Below are 17,062 nucleotides of genomic sequence, written 5' to 3'. Positions count from 1 at the left end.
CAGCCCTCCAGCAGCACAGATCCGGCCCTCGGGGAGCATAGACCCGGCCCTCCAGGAATACAGGCCCAGCTCTCCGGGAGCAAAAATCCAGCCCTTGGGGAGCATCCACCCGGCTCTCGGGGAGCACAGATCCGGCCCTCGGGGAGCACACGTCCAGCCCTTCTGGAGAACGGATCCGGCCCTTGGGGAGCACAGACCCGGCCCTCCTGGAATACAGGCCCAGTTCTCCGGGAGCACAAATCCGGCCCTTGGGGAGCCTCCACCCGGCTCTCAGGGAGCACAGATCAGGCCCTCAGGGAGCATATGTCCAGCCCTCCGGGAGCACAGACCTGGCTCTCTGGGAACACAGGCCCAGTTCTCCGGGAGCACAAATCCGGCTCTCTGGGAACACAGGCCCAGTTCTCCAGGAACACAGATCCGGCCCTCGGGAAGCACACGTCCAGCCCTCCGGGAGCACAGATCCAGCCCTCGGGGAGCACAGGCCCAGCCCTCGCGGAGCACAGGCCCAGCCCTCCGGGAGCACAGGTCCGGCCCTCGGGGAGCACAGACCCGGCCCTCCAGGAATACAGGCCCAGCTCTCCGGGAGCACAAATCCGGCTCTCGGGGAGCATCCACCCGGCTCTCGGGGAGCACAGATCCGGCTCTCGGGGAGCATCCACCCGGCTCTCGGGGAGCACAGATCCGGCTCTCGGGGAGCATCCACCCGGCTCTCGGGGAGCACAGATCCGGCTCTCTGGGAACACAGGCCCAGCTCTCCAGGGGCACAGATCTGGCCCTCGGGGAGAACACGTCCAGCCCTCCGGCAGCACAGATCCGGCACTCCCGCAGCACAGATCCGGCTCTCTGGGAACACGGGCCCGGTTCTCCAGGAGCACAGATCCGGCCCTCGGGGAGCACCTGCCCGGCTCTCAGGGAGCACAGATCGGGCCCTTGGGGAGCACACATCTGACCATCAGGGAGCACAGACCCAGCTCTCCCGGAACACAGACCCGGCTTGCCGGGATCACAAATCCGGCTCTCGGGAAGCATCCACCCAGCTCTCAGGGATCACAGAGCTGGCCCTCGGGAGCACACGTCCAGCCCTCCGGGAGCACAGATCCGGCCCTCGGGGAGCACGGAGCCGGCTCTCTGGGAACACAGGCCCGACTCTCCGGGAGCACAGATCCGGCCCTCAGGGAGCACCCGCCCGGCTCTCAGGGAGCACAAATCCGGCTCTCGGGAAGCATCCGCCCGGCTCTCAGGGATCACAGATCCGGCCCTCGGGGAGCACAGACCCAGCCCTCCAGAAGCACAGCTCCTGCCCTCGGGGAGCACGGGGGACCCGAGCCTGGGGAAGCGCGGGCCCGGCCCTCGGGGAGCACGGACCATCAGTCCGCGTCAGCAAGGAGGTTCGGCGTCTGCGCTGGGAAGCTTAGACAAGTGCCTTATTCCTCTGCGCGATCAATCGCCGCTGTTTCTGGAGCGTCTACTGTGCGCAGAGCACTGGGCTGAGCGCTTGGGAGAGGGCAATGGAGTTAGTAGACGCCATCCCTGCCCTCAGAGAGCTGAGAGTCGTCTACTGTGTGCAGAGCGCTGGGCTGAACGCCGGGGAGAGGGCAAGAGGGTGAGCGGTCCGCATCCCCGCCCTCAAAGAGCTGACCATCAGGCCGCATACATGGAGCTCACTGCGGCCAGGGGATGTGTCTGGTTGTTGTCGGATTGTCCCCTCTCCGGCGCTTAGTCCAGTGCGAGCCCACTGTTGGGTGGGGACCGTCTATGTTGCCAACTTGGACTTCCCAAGCGCTTAGTACAGTGCTCCGCATACGGTAAGCGCTCAGTAAATACGATTGATTGATTGATTGATTGCTCTGCACACGGTCAGCGCTCAATAAACACGATTGAATGAATGACTGAATGGAGGTTGGCTCGTATTTGAGGTGACCAGCCGGTCACTGCGGCCGTCCGCTCCGGCCCGGGTCACCAACCGGTCCCTGGAGCCGGCGGCTCGGGCCCGGCCCGGTCACCGCCGGTCACCGTAGCCGTGGGCGCCGGCCTGGCTCGGTCACCGGTGGTCACCGTAGCCTGGATCACCTCTTGGAGCCGTTGGCTCTGTCCCAGCCCGGCCACACCAGTGGTCGCCAACCGGGCACCGTAGCGGTCCGCTCCGGCCCGGGTCACCGACTGGTCACCGTAGCTGTCAACTCCGGTCAGGGACGCCAACTGATCACCGCACGTCCACTCCAGCCCGGGTCACCAACTGGTCACTGCAACTCTCTGCTCCGGCCCAGGTCACCAACGGGTCACCGCAGCTGTGCACTCTGGCCCTGGTCACCCATGGGTCCCGTAGCTGTCCGCGGTGGCCCGGTTCACCGACCGGTCACTGCAGCTGTCCGCTCCAGCCCGGGTCACCAACTGGACACTGTCCACTGTCCACCAACTGGTCACCGCAGTTGTCCACTTCTGCCCGGGTCACCAACCGGTCACCGTAGCTGTCTGCTCCGGCCCGGGTCACCAACCGGGCACCATAGCTGTCTGCTCCGGCCCAGGTCACCACCTGGTCACCGCAGCTGTCCACTCCAGCTCTGGTCACCCATGGGTCCCGTAGCTGTCCGCTGTGGCCCAGTTCACCAACTGGTCACCGCAGCTGTCCGCTTCTGCCCGGGTCACCAACTGGTCACCGTAGCTGTCTGCTCTGGCTCAAGTCACCAACCGGTCACCGTAGCTGTCTGCTCCGGCCCAGGTCACCAACGGGTCACCATAGCTGTCTGCTCCGGCCCAGGTCACCAACGGGTCACCATAGCTGTCTGTTCCGGCCCAGGTCACCAACTGGTCACCATAGCTGTCCACTCCGGCCCAGGTCACCGACTGGTCACCGCAGCTGTCCACCCCGGCCCTGGTCACCAATGGGTCCTGTAGCTGTCCGCTGTGGCCCGGGTCACCAACTGGTCACCAGAGCTGTCCGCTCTGGCCCAGGTCACCAAGGGGTCACCGTAGCTGTCCGCTCCGGCCCAGGTCACCAACTGGTCACCCCAGCTGTCCACTCCGGCCCTGGTCACCAATGGGTCCCATAGCTTTCCTGGCCCTGTTCACCAACTGGTCACTGCAGCTGTCCACTTCTGCCCGGGTCACCAACCGGTCACCGCAGCTGTCCGCTCCGGCCCGGGTCACCAACTGGTCACCGCAGCTGTCCACTCCAGCCCTGGCCACCAATGGGTCCCATAGCTGTCCCGGCCCAGTTCACCAACTGGTCACCGCAGCTATCCGCTTCTGCCCGGGTCACCAACTGGTCACCGTAGCTGTCCGCTCCGGCCTTCATCATTCATTCATTCATTCATTCAATCGTATTTATTGAGCGCTTACTGTGTGCAGAGCACTGGACTAAGCGCTTGGGCAGCCCAAGTTGGCAACGTACAGAGATGGCCCCTACCCAACAGCGGGCTCACAGTCTAGAAGGGGGAGACAGACAACAAAACAAAACACATTAACAAAATAAAATAAATAGAATAAATATGTACACAAAGAATAAATAAATAAATAGAATAATAAATACGTCCAACAACATATACATCCCGGGATCTTTCCACTGAGCGTCTGCACCCAGTAAGTGCTCAATATACAACCGATTGATGGATTTAATTTTTTTTACGGTATTTGTTAAGCACTTACTCCGTACCAATCTGCAGCGTGGCTCAGTGGAAAGAGCCCGGGCTTTGGAGTCAGAGGTCAGGGGTTCAAGTCCCGGCTCCACCACTTGCCAGCTGTGTGACTTTGGGCAAGTCACTTCACTTCTCTGGGCCTCAGTTCCCTCATCTGGAAAATGGGGATTAAGACTGTGAGCCCCAAGTGGGACAACCTGATCACCTTGTATCCCCCCAGTGCTTAAAACAGTGCTTTGCACATAGCAAGTGCTTAATAAACGCTATTGTTATTATTATAATTATTACCACACATTGCACAAAGTGCAGGATATTCCATTCCACTCAATCGTATTTATAGAGCGCTTACTGTGTGCAGAGCACTGTACTAAGCGCTTTGGAGACTACAACAGAACAATAAACAGACACATTCCCTGCCCACAACGAGCTGACAGTCTAGAGCGAGAGGCAGACACGAAGAGAAATCAATAAATTATGGATGTGGACGTAGATATAAGTTAATCAGGTGTTTGGTTTTGTTGTCTGTCTCCCCCTTCTAGACTGTGAGCCCACTGTCGGGTAGGGACCGTCCCTAGATGTTGCCAACTTGTACTTCCCAAGCGCTTAGCACAGTGCTCTGCACACAGTAAGCACTCAATAAATACGATTGATTGATTGATCGATTGATACAGGCCCTGTCCCCCACGGGGCTCACACTCTTAACCCCCGTTTTCCAGAAGAGGGAACTGAGGCCCGGAGGAGCTGAGTGATGAGCGTGGCTCAGTGGAAAGAGCCCGGGCTTCGGAGTCCGAGGTCGTGGGTTCAAATCCCGGCTCGGCCAGTTGTCAGCTGTGTGACTTTGGGCAAGTCACTTCACTTCTCTGGGGCTCAGTTCCCTCATCTGTCAAATGGGGATGAAGACGGTGAGCCCCCCGTGGGACAACCTGATCACCTTGTAACCTCGCCAGCGCTTAGAACAGTGCTTTGCACATAGTAAGTTCTTAATAAATGACATTATTATTATTATTATAAATGATAATTATGATATTTGCTCAGCGCTTAGCGTGGGCCAAGCACTGCTTTAAGTGCTGGGGTAGATACAAGCTAAACGGGTTGTACACAGTCCCTGTCCCCCGTGGGGTTCATTCTCATTCCCAAGCGCTTAGTACAGTGCTCTGCACACAGTAAGTGCTCAATAAATACGATTGATTGATTGATTGATTGATTCTCTTAACCCCCATTTCCAAGAAGAGGGAACTGAAGCCCAGAGAAGCTGAGCATCACCAACTGGTCACTGTGGCTGCCGGCTCCGGTCCGGCCCCGGTCACCACCGGCCACCGCAGCTGGTCATTGGAGCTGTGAGCCCACAGTTGGGTAGGGACCGTCTCTATATGCTGCCAACTTGGACTTCCCAAGCGCTTAGTACAGTGCTCTGCACACCATAAGCGCTCAATAAATACGATTGATTGATTGATTGATTGGAGCATCCGCTCATTTCCCCAAGCAGTCGCGTCCATCCGGACTGACCAGGCCGGGTCAGCGAGCTTCCCCTAGTCGGTGCCCCCCGAGGGCCTGGCCCCATTGTGGCCTTGGGGACTGCGTCCGACCGAATTTGCTCGTATCCACTCCCTGGCGCTTAGTACAGTGCCTGGAATCAATCAATCAATCGTATTTATTGAGCGCTTACTGTGTGCAGAGCACTGGACTAAGCGCTTGGGAAGTCCAAGTTGGCAACATAGAGAGACGGGCCCTACCCGACAGTGGGCTCACAGTCTAGAAGGGGGAGACAGAGAACAAAACCAAACCTATTAACAAAATAAAATAAATAGAATAGATATGGACAAGTAAAATAAATAAATAAATAGAGGAATAAATCTGTACAAACATCTATCCATATATACAGGTGCTGTGGTGAAGGGAAGGAGGTAAGATGGGGGGGATGGAGAGGGGGCGAGGGGGAGAGGAAGGAGGGGGCTCAGTGTGGGAAGGCCTCCTGGAATGTAGTAAGCACTTCACCAATGCCATGACTATTAGGATTATTATTAATAATCATCATGTCTATTAACTCTATCATCCCTTCTCTTCCAGACCTTCCCCAATAATAATAATGATGGCATTTGTTAAGCGCTTACTATGTGCCAAGCACTGTTCTAAGCGCTGGGGGGGATACAGGGTGATCAGGCTGTCCCCCGCGGGGCTCACGGTCTTCATCCCCATTTGACAGATGAGGTCACTGAGGCTCAGAGAAGTTAAGTGACCTGCCCAAGGTCACACAGCAGACACTTGGCGGAGCCGGGATTAGAACTCATGACTTCTGACTCCCGAGCCCGGGCTCTTTCCACTGAGCCACGCCGCTTCTCTAGATTGTGAGCTCATTGTGGGCAGGGAATGTATCTGTTATACCGCTCTGTTGTTCTCTTCCAAGCGCTCAGTACTGTGCCTGCCACACAGTAAGTGCTCAATAAATGCGATTGATCCATTGATCGATTGATCGATTGATCGACCCCCGGCTGTCTGTACCCTGGGACGCCCCCAGTGAGGGGTCCCTGGGGAGGGTCTCCTGGATTCTGCCTGCAGCCTGAGATTCCCTGATGGACCCGTCGCTCGGAAATAATAATAATAATAATAATAATAATAATAATAATAATAATGATGGCATTTATTAAGCACTTACTCTGTGCAAAGCACTGTTCTAATCAATCAATCAATCAATCGTATTTATTGAGCGCTTATTGTGTGCAGAGCACTGTACTAAGCGCTTGGGAAGTACAAGTTGGCAACATATAGAGACAGTCCCTACCCAACAGTGGGCTCACAGTCTAAAAAGGGGAGACAGAGAACAAAACCAAACATACTAACAAAATAAAATAAATAGAATAGATATGTACAAGTAAAATAAATAAATAAATAAATAGAGTAATAAATCCGTACGAACATATATACATATATACAGGTGCTGTGGGGAAGGGAAGGAGGTAAGATGAGGGGGATGAAAAGGGGGACGAGGAGGAGAGGAAGGAAGGGGCTCAGTCTGGGAAGGCCTCCTGGAGGAGGTGAGCTCTCAGTAGGGCCTTGAAGGGAGGAAGAGAGCGAGCTTGGCGGAGGGGCAGAGGGATTGGGGGCATTCCAGGCCCGGGGGAGGACGTGGGCCGGGGGTCGACGGCGGGACAGGCGAGAACGAGGCCTAACGGTGAGGAGATTAGAGGCAGAGGAGCGGAGGCTGCGGGCTGGGCTGGACAAGGACAGAAGGGAGGGGAGGTAGGAGGGGGCCAGGGGATGGATGGCTTTGAAGCCCAAGGTGAGGAGTTTCTGCCTGGTGCGCAGATTGATTGGTAGCCACTGGAGAATTTTGAGGAGGGGAGTGATATGCCCAGAGCGTTTCTGGACAAAGACAATCCGGGCAGCAGCGTGAAGTATGGATTGAAGTGGGGAGAGACACGAGGATGGGAGATCAGAGAGGAGGCTGATGCAGTAGTCCAGACGGGATAGGATGAGAGCTTGGACGAACAGGGTAGCAGTATGGATGGAGATCAGCGTGATCAGTGTCATCAGCGTAGAGATGATAGTTGAAGCCGTGGGAGCAAATGAGGTCACCAAGGGAGTGAGTGCAGATCGAGAACAGAAGGGGACCAAGCACTGAACCTTGGGGAACCCCCACAGTAAGGGGATGGGAGGCGGAGGAGGAGCCTGCAAAAGAGACTGAGAATGAACGACCGGAGAGATAAGAGGAGAACCAGGAGAGGACGGAGCCTGTGAAGCCAAGGTCGGATGGCGTGTTGAGGAGGAGGGGGTGGTCCACAGTGTCGAAGGCAGCTGAGAGGTCGAGGAGGATTAGTATAGAGTATGAGCCGTTGGATTTGGCAAGCAGGAGGTCATTGGTGACCTTTGAGAGGGCAGTTTCCGTGGAATGTAGGGGACGGAAGCCAGACTGGAGGGGGTCGAGGAGAGAGTAGGTGTTGAGGAATTCGAGGCAGCGCGTGTAGACAACTCGTTCAAGGAGTTTGGAAAGGAATGGTAGGAGGAAGATGGGGCGATAACTAGAAGGTGAGGTGGGGTCAAGAGAGGGTTTTTTTGGGATGGGAGAGACATGGGCACGTTTGAAGGCAGAGGGGAAGGAACCAGTGGAGAGTGAGTGGTTGAAGATGGAAGTTAAGGAGGGGAGAAGGGATGGAGCGAGAGATTTCATAAGAGGAGAGGGAATGGGGTCAGAAGCACAGGTGGCCAGAGTAGCACTTGAGAGGAGGGAGGAGAGCTCCTCTGAGGATACTGCTGGGAAGGATGGGAGAGTAGCAGAGAGTGTTGAGAGCCGGGGGGTTGGAGAAGGTGGGGGAGTGACTTTGGGGAGGTCAGACCTGATGGATTTAATTTTATTAATGAAGTAGGAGGCCAGATCGTTGGGGGTGAGGGAACGAGGAGGGCGAGGAACCGTGGGCCTGAGGAGGGAGTTGAATGTACGGAAGAGCTGGCAGGGGTGATGGGCATGGGTGTCAATGAGGGAGGAGAAATATTTTTGTCTGGCAGAGGAGAGGGCAGAGTTAAGGCAGGAAAGGATAAACTTGAAGTGAACGAGGTTGGCATGGTGTTTAGACTTTTGCCAGCAGCGTTCGGCAGCTTGAGCATAAGAGCGAAGGAGGCGGACGGTGGCAGTGATCCAGGGCTGTGGGTTAGTGGTGCGAGAGCGGCGAAGGGAAAGGGGAGCGAGTGAGTCTAGCTGAGTAGAAAGGGTAGAGTTGAGAGCAGTAATCGGATCATCCAGACTGGGTAGAGAGGAGAGGGAGGCGAGGTGGGGTGTGAGGCGCTCCGAAAGATGGGTGGGGTCCAGAGAGCAGAGATCTCTCTAAGCGCTGTTTTGTTCTAAGTTCTAAGTTCTCAGTTCTAAGCACTGAGGAGGTTACAAGGCGATGAGGTTGTCCCACTTGGGGCTCACAGTCTTCATCCCCATTTTACAGATGAGAGAACTGAGGCCCAGAGAAGTGAAGTGACTTGCCCAAAGTCACACAGCTGACCATTGGTGGAGCTGGGATTTGAACCCATGACCTCTGACTCCCAAGCCCGGGCTCTTTCCACTGAGCCACGCTGGGCCAATGGGCTGGACAGGACTGGCCTGGAGGGCAGGGGGAGAATGGTGGATCATCTTAATAATAATAATAATAATAACAATAATAATAATGGCATTTATTAAACGTTTACTTAGAACAATGATTTGCACATAGTAAGCACTTAATAAATGTTATTATTATTATTACTATGTGCAAAGCACTGTTTTAAGCACTGGGGAAGTTACAAGGTGATCAGGTTGTCCCACGGGTGGCTCACAGTCTTTCTTCATCCCCATTTTACAGATGAGGGAACTGAGGCCCAGAGAAGTGAAGTGACTTGCCCAAAGTCACACAGCTGACAATTTGCGGAGTGGGATTTGAACCCATGACCTCTGACACCAAAGCCCGGGCTCTTTCCACCGAGCCACACTGCTTCTCTGAATTACTATGTGCAAAGCACTGTTCTAAGCGCTGGGGAGGTTACAAGGTGATCGGGTTGTCCCACGGGGGACTCGCAGTCTTCATCCCCATTTTACAGATGAGGGAACTGAAGCCCAGAGATGTGAAGTGACTTGCCCAAAGTCACACAGCTGACAATTGGTGGAGTTGGGATTCGAACCCATGACCTGTGACTCCAAAGCCCGGGCTCTTTCCACTGAGCCACGCTCAGGGGATGAGAACCCTGTTCCTCTGACTCCCAAGCCGAACACTTTCCACTAGGTCACAGTGTTTCTCAGAGAAGCAGCGCGGCTCCGTGGAAAGAGCCCGGGCTTGGGAGTCAGAGATAATGGGTTCGAATCCTGCCCCACCACTCCTCAGCTGTGTGACTTTGGGCAAGTCACTTCACTTCTCTGGGCCTCAGTTCCCTCATCCGTAAAATGGGGAGGAAGACTGTGAGCTCCACGTGGGACAACCTGATCACCTTGTATCCCTCCCCCAGTGCTTAGAACAGGGCTTGGTACATAGTGCTTAGCCCCTTCCTTCCTCTCCCCCTCGTCCCCCTCTCCATCCCCCCCATCTTACCTCCTTCCCTTCCCCACAGCACCTGTATAGATGGATATATGTTTGTACATATTTTTTTTTTACTCTATTTTATTTGTACATATCTATTCTATTTATTTTATTTTGTGTGAGCCCACTGTTGGGTAGGGACTGTCTCTATATGTTGCCAATTTGTACTTCCCAAGCGCTTAGTACAGTGCTCTGCACATAGTAAGCGCTCAATAAATACGGTTGATGATGATGATGATGATGATGAGTAAGCGCTTAACAAATGCCATTATTATTATTATTATTATTGTTATTATTATTATTATTATTATTATAAGGGACTCAACTGTGTCCTTTGCTGTTAAAGAAGGGATTTAAGCGCGGCTCGAAAACTGCCCCCAAACTCCAGAGTGAATGAGAGGAAGAGCAGATGAGCTAAGTTTCCACTGCCTACCTCTTGTATCTCTCCCAGCGCTTAGAACAGTGCTCCTCACATAGTAAGCACTTAAGAGACGCAGCGTGGTTCAGTGGAAAGAGCCCGGGCTTTGGAGTCAGGGGTCATGGGTTCAAATCCCGGCTCTGCTCATTGTCAGCTGTGTGACTTTGGGCAAGTCACTTCACTTCCCTGAAGCAGCGTGGCTCAGTGGAAAGAGCCCGGGCTTTGGAGTCAGAGGTCGTGGGTTCGAATCCCGGCTCCGCCACATGTCTGTTGTGTGACCTTTTGCAAGTCACTTCAATCAATCGTATTTATTGAGCGCTTACTTTGTACAGAGCACTGGCCTAAGCGCTTAGCACTGTACTAAGCGTAGAACTAAGACTTCACTTCTCGGAGCCTCAGTTCCCTCCTCTGTAAAATGGGGATGAAGACTGTGAGCCCCCCGCGGGACAACCTGATCACCTTGTATCCCTCCAGCGCTTAGAACAGTGCTTTGCACAGAGTAAGCGCTTAACAAATGCCATTATTATTATTATTATTCTCTGGGCCTCAGTTCCCTCATCTGGAAAATGGGGATGAAGACTGTGAGCCCCCCGTGGGACAACCGGATCACCTTGTAACCTCCCCAGTACTTAGAACAGTGCTTTGCACATAGTAAGCACTTAAAAATGCCATTATTATTATTAACAAATACCATCATTCATTCACTCAATCGTATTTATTGAGTGCTTACTGTGCGCAGAGCACTGTACTGAGCACTTGGGAGGTACAAGTCGGCAACATCTAGAGACGGTCCCTACCCAACAACGGGCTCATGGTCTAGAAGCAGCGTGGCTCAGTGGAAAGAGCCCGGGCTTTGGAGTCAGAGGTCATGGGTTCGAATCCCAGCTCCACCACAAGTCTGCCGTGTGACCTTGGGCAAGTCACTTAACTTCTCTGAGCCTCAGTTCCCTCATCTGTAAAAATGGTGATTAAGACTGTGAGCCCCACGTGGGACAACTTGATCACACTGTATCCCCCCCCTCAGCGCTTAGAACAGTGCTCTGCACATAGTAAGCGCTTAACAAATGCCATCATTATTATTATTATAGAAGGGAGAGACAGATGACAACACACTTCCCAAGCGCTTAGTACAGTGCTCTGCACACAGTAAGCGCTCAACAAATACGATTGAAGGAATGAATGTGGACAGGTGTCAAGTCGCCAGGACAAACAGAATTAAAGCTAAATGCACGTCATTAACAAAATGAATAGAATAGTAAATATGTACATAAATGCACATCATTAACAAAATAAACAGAATAGTAAATATGGACAAGAGTAAATATGTAGAGGATGTAATATGTCCATCACCATCATCACAGTCTTCGTATTTTTAGGGACTTCTCCCATTATTTGATTGGATTTCTTTCGAGTAATTCTGGAGTCACAAACTGAAATTGGCCCCAGGGTCCATTCTGGACCAATAAAACTTCCATTTTTTCCCCTTCAACCGAGCAGACTTTAATCAGTCCTATTCACTATTATTATTCTTAACAATCAATCAATCAATCGTATTTATTGAGCAATCAATCAATCATATTTATTGAGCGCTGAGCGCTTACTGTGCGCAGAGCACTGTACTAAGCGCTTGGGAAGTACAAGTTGGCAACATATAGAGACGGTCCCTACCCAACAATAATATTTATTGTGGTATTTGTTAAGCACTGACTAAGCACCGGGCTGGACACGAGATAATGGGGTTGGATGCGATCCCGATCTTAATTCCCATTTTACAAATAAGGTAGATGAGGCACAGAGAAGTTCAGTGACTTACCCAAGGTCAAATGGCAGGAAAGTGACAGAGCCGGGATTAGAACCCAAATCTTCCGACGCCCAGGACTGTGCTCCTTCCATTGGGCCCTGCTGCTTTTCCATTTATAATGATAATAATAATAATAATAATAATAATGGCATTTATTAAGCGCTTACTATGTGCAAAGCACCGTTCTAAGCGCAAGGTGACCAGGTTGTGCCACGGGGGGCTCACAGTCTTAACCCCCATTTTACAGATGAGGAAACTGAGGCCCGGAGAAGTGAAGTGACTTGCCCAAAGTCACACCGCTGACAATTAGAGAAGCGGCGTGGCTCAGTGGAAAGAGCCCGGGCTCTGGAGTCAGAGGTCGTGGGTTCAAATCCCGGCTCCGCCAACTGTCAGCTGGGTGACTCTGGGCAAGTCACTTCACTGAGCCTCAGTTCCCTCATCTGTAAAATGGGGATGAAGACTGTGAGCCCCCCGTGGGACAACCTGATCACCTTGTAATCTCCCCAGCACTTGGAACAGTGCTTTGCATATAGTAAGCGCTTAATAAATGCCATTATTATTATTAATTGGCAGAGCTGGGATTTGAACCCAAGACCTCTGACTCCAAAGCCTGGGCTCTTTCCACTGAGCCACGCTGCTTGCTTTTAGTATGTGCACAGAATCAATCAATCAATCAATCGTATTTATTGAGCGCTTACTGTGTGCAGAGCACTGTACTAAGCGCCTAGGAGAACTGTCCTAGGCATTTGGGAGAGTATGATAGACCAGAGTCGGTGGGCATGTTCCTTGGAGTTTAAGGTCTATGCTTCCCTCCAAAGTCAGGGAAGATCGAGGTTAATGGCAGGATGATGGGAAGACGAAGCCACCAGGAATAGGCTAAGAATTTTCCTCGTTATTTTCATTTTCAGTATGAAAACGCCCATACCTCATTCCTTCCCTTTGATGCTCACGGCGTGATTCCAAATTGGTAGTCAAATAATAATTATAATAATAATAATTGCGGTATTTGTTAAGTTTTTACTGTGTTGGCAACCTCTGTACTAAACACTTGGAATAAGCCCCATCCCTCCTGGGGCTCACAGGCTGAGCAGGGAGGGTGAACTGGTACCTTATCCCCATTTTGCAGATGGGGAAACCGAGGCACAGAGCAGGTACATGATGATGATGTTGGCATGTGTGAAGCACTTACCAAGTGGCCGAGCACTGTTCTAAGCGCTGGGGGAGATACAAGGTGATCAGGTTGTCCCACGTGGGGCTCACAGTGTTCATCCCCATTTTCCGGATGAGGGAACTGAGGCCCAGAGAAGTGAAGTGACTTGCCCAAAGTCACCCAGCTGACAATCGGCGGGGTCGGGATTTGAACCCAGGACTCTTGGCTCCCAGATCTGTTCACTTTCCCCCAGGCCACGTGGCTTCTCATCATCATCAAACGTATTTACTGAGCGCTTACTGTGTGCAGAGCACTGTACTAAGCGCTTAGCACTGTACTTAGACCACACCCTAATCGGCTGTAACTGGACTTTATTAAACCGTTCTACCATCTCATTGTTTTTCGGGACTTTTCAGAGAATAATAATAATAATAACAATAATGATAATGGCATTTATTAAGTGCTTACTATGTGCAAAGCACTGTTCTAAGCGCTGGGGAGGTTACAAGGTGATCAGGTTGTCCCACGTGGGGCTCACAATCTTCATCCCCATTTTGCAGATGAGGGAACTGAGGCCCAGAGAAGTGAAGTGACTTGCCCAAAGTCACCCAGCTGACAAGTCGCAGAGCCGGGATTTGAACCCATGACCTCTGACTCCAAACCCGGGGCTCTTTCCACTGAGCCACGCTGCTTCGTGAATGTGAGCCCACTGTTGGGTAGGGACTGTCTCTATATGTTGCCAACTTGTACTTCCCAAGCGCTTAGTACAGTGCTCTGTGCACAGTAGGGAAGCAGGGAAGCAGCGTGGCTCACTGGAAAGAGCCCGGGCTTTGGAGTCAGAGGTTGTGGGTTCAAATCCCGGCTCTGCCAACTGTCAGCTGTGTGACTTTGGGCAAGTCACTTAACTTCTCTGGGCCTCAGTTCCCTCATCTGTAAAATGGGGATTAAGACTGTGAGCCCCCCGTGGGACAAACTGATCACCTTGTAACCTCCCCAGTGCTTAGAACAGTGCTTTGTACATAGTAAGCACTTAATAAATGCCATTATTATTATTACAGTAAGTGCTCAATAAATACGAATGATTGATTGATTGAAGCACATGAATCATTCACCAGGTGGCATTAAAACCCGTTGCCCGGCATAGTTTTTATTCATTCATTCATTCATTCAATCGCATTTATTGAGCGCTTACTGTGTGCAGAGCACTGTACTAAGCGCTTGGGAAGTGCAAGTTGGCAACATATAAAGACAGCCCCTACCCGACAATGGGCTCACAGTCTAGAAGGGGGAGACGGACAACAAAACATGTGGACAGGTGGCAAGTCGTCAGAACAAACAGAAATAAAGCTAGATGCACATCATTAACAAAATAGAATAGTAAATCAATCAATCAATCGCATTTATTGAGCGCTTACTGTGTGCAGACCACTGTACTAAGCGCTTGGGAAGTACAATGTAAATATGTACAAGTAAAATAAATAGATAAATCTGTACAAACATCTATACAGGCGCTGTGGAGAAGGGAAGGAGGTAGGGTTGGGGGGATGGGGAGGGGGAGAGGAAAGAGGGGGCTGAGTGTGGGAAGGCCTCCTGGAGGAGGTGAGCTCTCAGTAGGGCTTTGAAGGGAGGAAGAGAGCTAGTTTGGCGGAGGGGCAGAGGGATTGGGGGCATTCCAGGCCCGGGGGAGGATGGGGGCCGGGGGTCGATGGCGGGACGGGCGAGAACGAGGCCCAGGGAGGAGGTGAGCGGCGGCAGAGGAGCGGAGGGTGCGGGCTGTTTTCAGGCCCAACGAAAACAGATCTTCCCTATAATAATAATAATAATAATAACGGCATTTATTAAGCGCTTACTATGTGCAAAGCACTGTTCTAAGCGCTGGGGAGGTTCCAAGGTGATCAGGTTGTCCCACGGGGGGCTCACGGTCTTCATCCCCGTTTTCCAGATGAGGGAACTGAGGCATAGAGAAGTGAAGTGACTTGCCCAAAGTCACACAGCTGACCAGTGGCAGAGCTGGGATTTGAACCCATGACCTCTGACTCCAAAACCCGGGCTCTTTCCACTGAGCCACGCTGCTTAGCTGCTGCTCGCTACACGTCGAAAGGAAAGGTGCAAAGCCTACCCAACCCGCAGACTTCACTCCTGTAATGCCAACCTTCTCACCGGACCGCCATCTCGGGCCCGGACCGCCCTCCCTCCTCAAATCCCACAGACAACGACTCTCCCTCGCCTTCAAAGCCTCATCCAAGGCCCGCCTCCTCCAAGAGGCCTTCCCTGACTGCGCCCTCCTTTCCTCTTCTAATAATAATGACGGCATTTGTTAAGCGCTTACTATGTGCAAAGCACTGTTCTAAGCGCTGGGGAGGTTCCAAGGTGATCAGGTTGTCCCACGGGGGGCTCACAGTCTTCATCCCCGTTTTCCAGATGAGGGAACTGAGGCATAGAGAAGTGAAGTGACTTGCCCAAAGTCACACAGCTGACCAGTGGCAGAGCTGGGATTTGAACCCATGACCTCTGACTCCAAAACCCGGGCTCTTTCCACTGAGCCACGCTGCTTAGCTGCTGCTCGCTACACATCAAAAGGAAAGGAGCAGAACATACCCAGCCCGCAGACTTCACCCCTGTAATTCATTCAATCATTCGATCGTATGTATTGAGCGCTTACTGTGTGCAGAGCACTGTACTAAGCGCTTGGGAAGTCCAAGTTGGCAACATATACAGACGGTCCCTACCCAACAGCGGGCTCACAGTCTAGAAGGGGGAGACAGACGACAAAACCAAACATGTGGACAGGTGTCAAGTCGTCAGAAGAAATAGAATTAAAGCTAGATGCCCATCATTAACAAAATAAATAGAATAGTAAATATGGACAAGTAAAATAAATAGAGTAATAAATCTCTACAAACGTATATACAGGTGCTGTGGGGAGGGGAAGGACGTAGGGCGGGGGGATGGGGAGGAAGCGCTTACCAAGCACTTACTTGTTAAGTGCTCACTATGTGCCAGGCACTGTATTAAGCACTGAAATGCATGCAAGCAAATCAGGTTGGACGCAGTCCCTGTCCACATGGGGCTCACAGTCTCAATCCTCATTTTACAGATGAGGTAACTGAGGCACAGAGAAGTGATTTGTCCTGTCAACCTTCTCACCGTACCTCCATCTCGGGCCTGGAACGCCCTCCCTCCTCAAATCCCACAGACAATGACGCTCCCTCGCCTTCACAGCCTTAGCGAAGGCCTGCCTCCTCCAAGAGGCCTTCCCTGACTGCGCCCTCCTCTCCTCTTCTCCCATTCCTTCCTGGATCACCTTCCTTGCTCCCTTTATTCATCCCTTCTAGACTGTGAGCCCGTTGTTGGGTAGGGACCATCGCTAGAGGTTGCCAACTTGGACTTCCCAAGCGCCTATTGAGCCCAGGAAGCGCTCAATAAATACGATTGAATGAATGAATGAATGAATGAATGAATGAATGAACCCCCCCCCCCCTCCAAACCCCACCACATATAAAAATAATAATAATAATAATGATGATGGCATTTGTTAAGCAGTTACTATGTGCCAAGCACTGTTCTAAGCGCTGGGAGGATACAAGGTGATCAGGTTGTCCCACTGGGGGCTCACGGTCTTCATCCCCATTTTCCAGATGAGGGAACTGAGGCCCAGAGAAGTGAAGTGACTTGCCCAAAGTCACACAGCCGATAAGTGGCGGAGCCGGGATTAGAACCCATGGATGTGCCTGTTGCATAATAATAATAATAATGACATTTGTTAAGCGCTTACTATGTGCAAAGCACTGTTCTAAGCGCTGGGGGGATACAAGGTCATGAGGTTGTCCCACGTGGGGCTCACAGTCTTCATCCCCATTTTACAGATGAGGGAACTGAGGCCCAGAGAATTTAAATGACTTGCCCAAAGTCACACAGCTGACAAGTGGCAGAGCCGGGATTTGAACCCATGACCTCTGACTCCAAAGCCCGGGCTCTTTTCCACTGAGCCACGCTGCTTCGCATAACCACTGCATGGTGCAGTGGTTA

General features: G+C 52.2%; 1 protein-coding gene across 1 annotated transcript; it reads left to right on the top strand.

Moving 5' to 3' along the window:
* Positions 1–303: 303 nt before the first annotated feature.
* On the top strand, positions 304–16,431 carry LOC119933190 (collagen alpha-1(I) chain-like). The gene is made up of 3 exons (XM_038752590.1): positions 304–525; positions 636–1,737; positions 16,407–16,431. The coding sequence occupies exons 1-2, from the start codon at positions 304–306 to the stop codon at positions 1,413–1,415; spliced, it is 1,002 nt and encodes a 333-aa protein (XP_038608518.1). The 3' UTR covers positions 1,416–1,737; positions 16,407–16,431.
* The last annotated feature ends 631 nt before the right edge of the window (positions 16,432–17,062 follow it).

Source organism: Tachyglossus aculeatus, chromosome 1 (genome assembly GCF_015852505.1).
Source record: "Tachyglossus aculeatus isolate mTacAcu1 chromosome 1, mTacAcu1.pri, whole genome shotgun sequence".
Classification (NCBI taxonomy): domain Eukaryota; kingdom Metazoa; phylum Chordata; class Mammalia; order Monotremata; family Tachyglossidae; genus Tachyglossus; species Tachyglossus aculeatus.
This window is presented reverse-complemented; position numbering and strand designations above follow the sequence as displayed.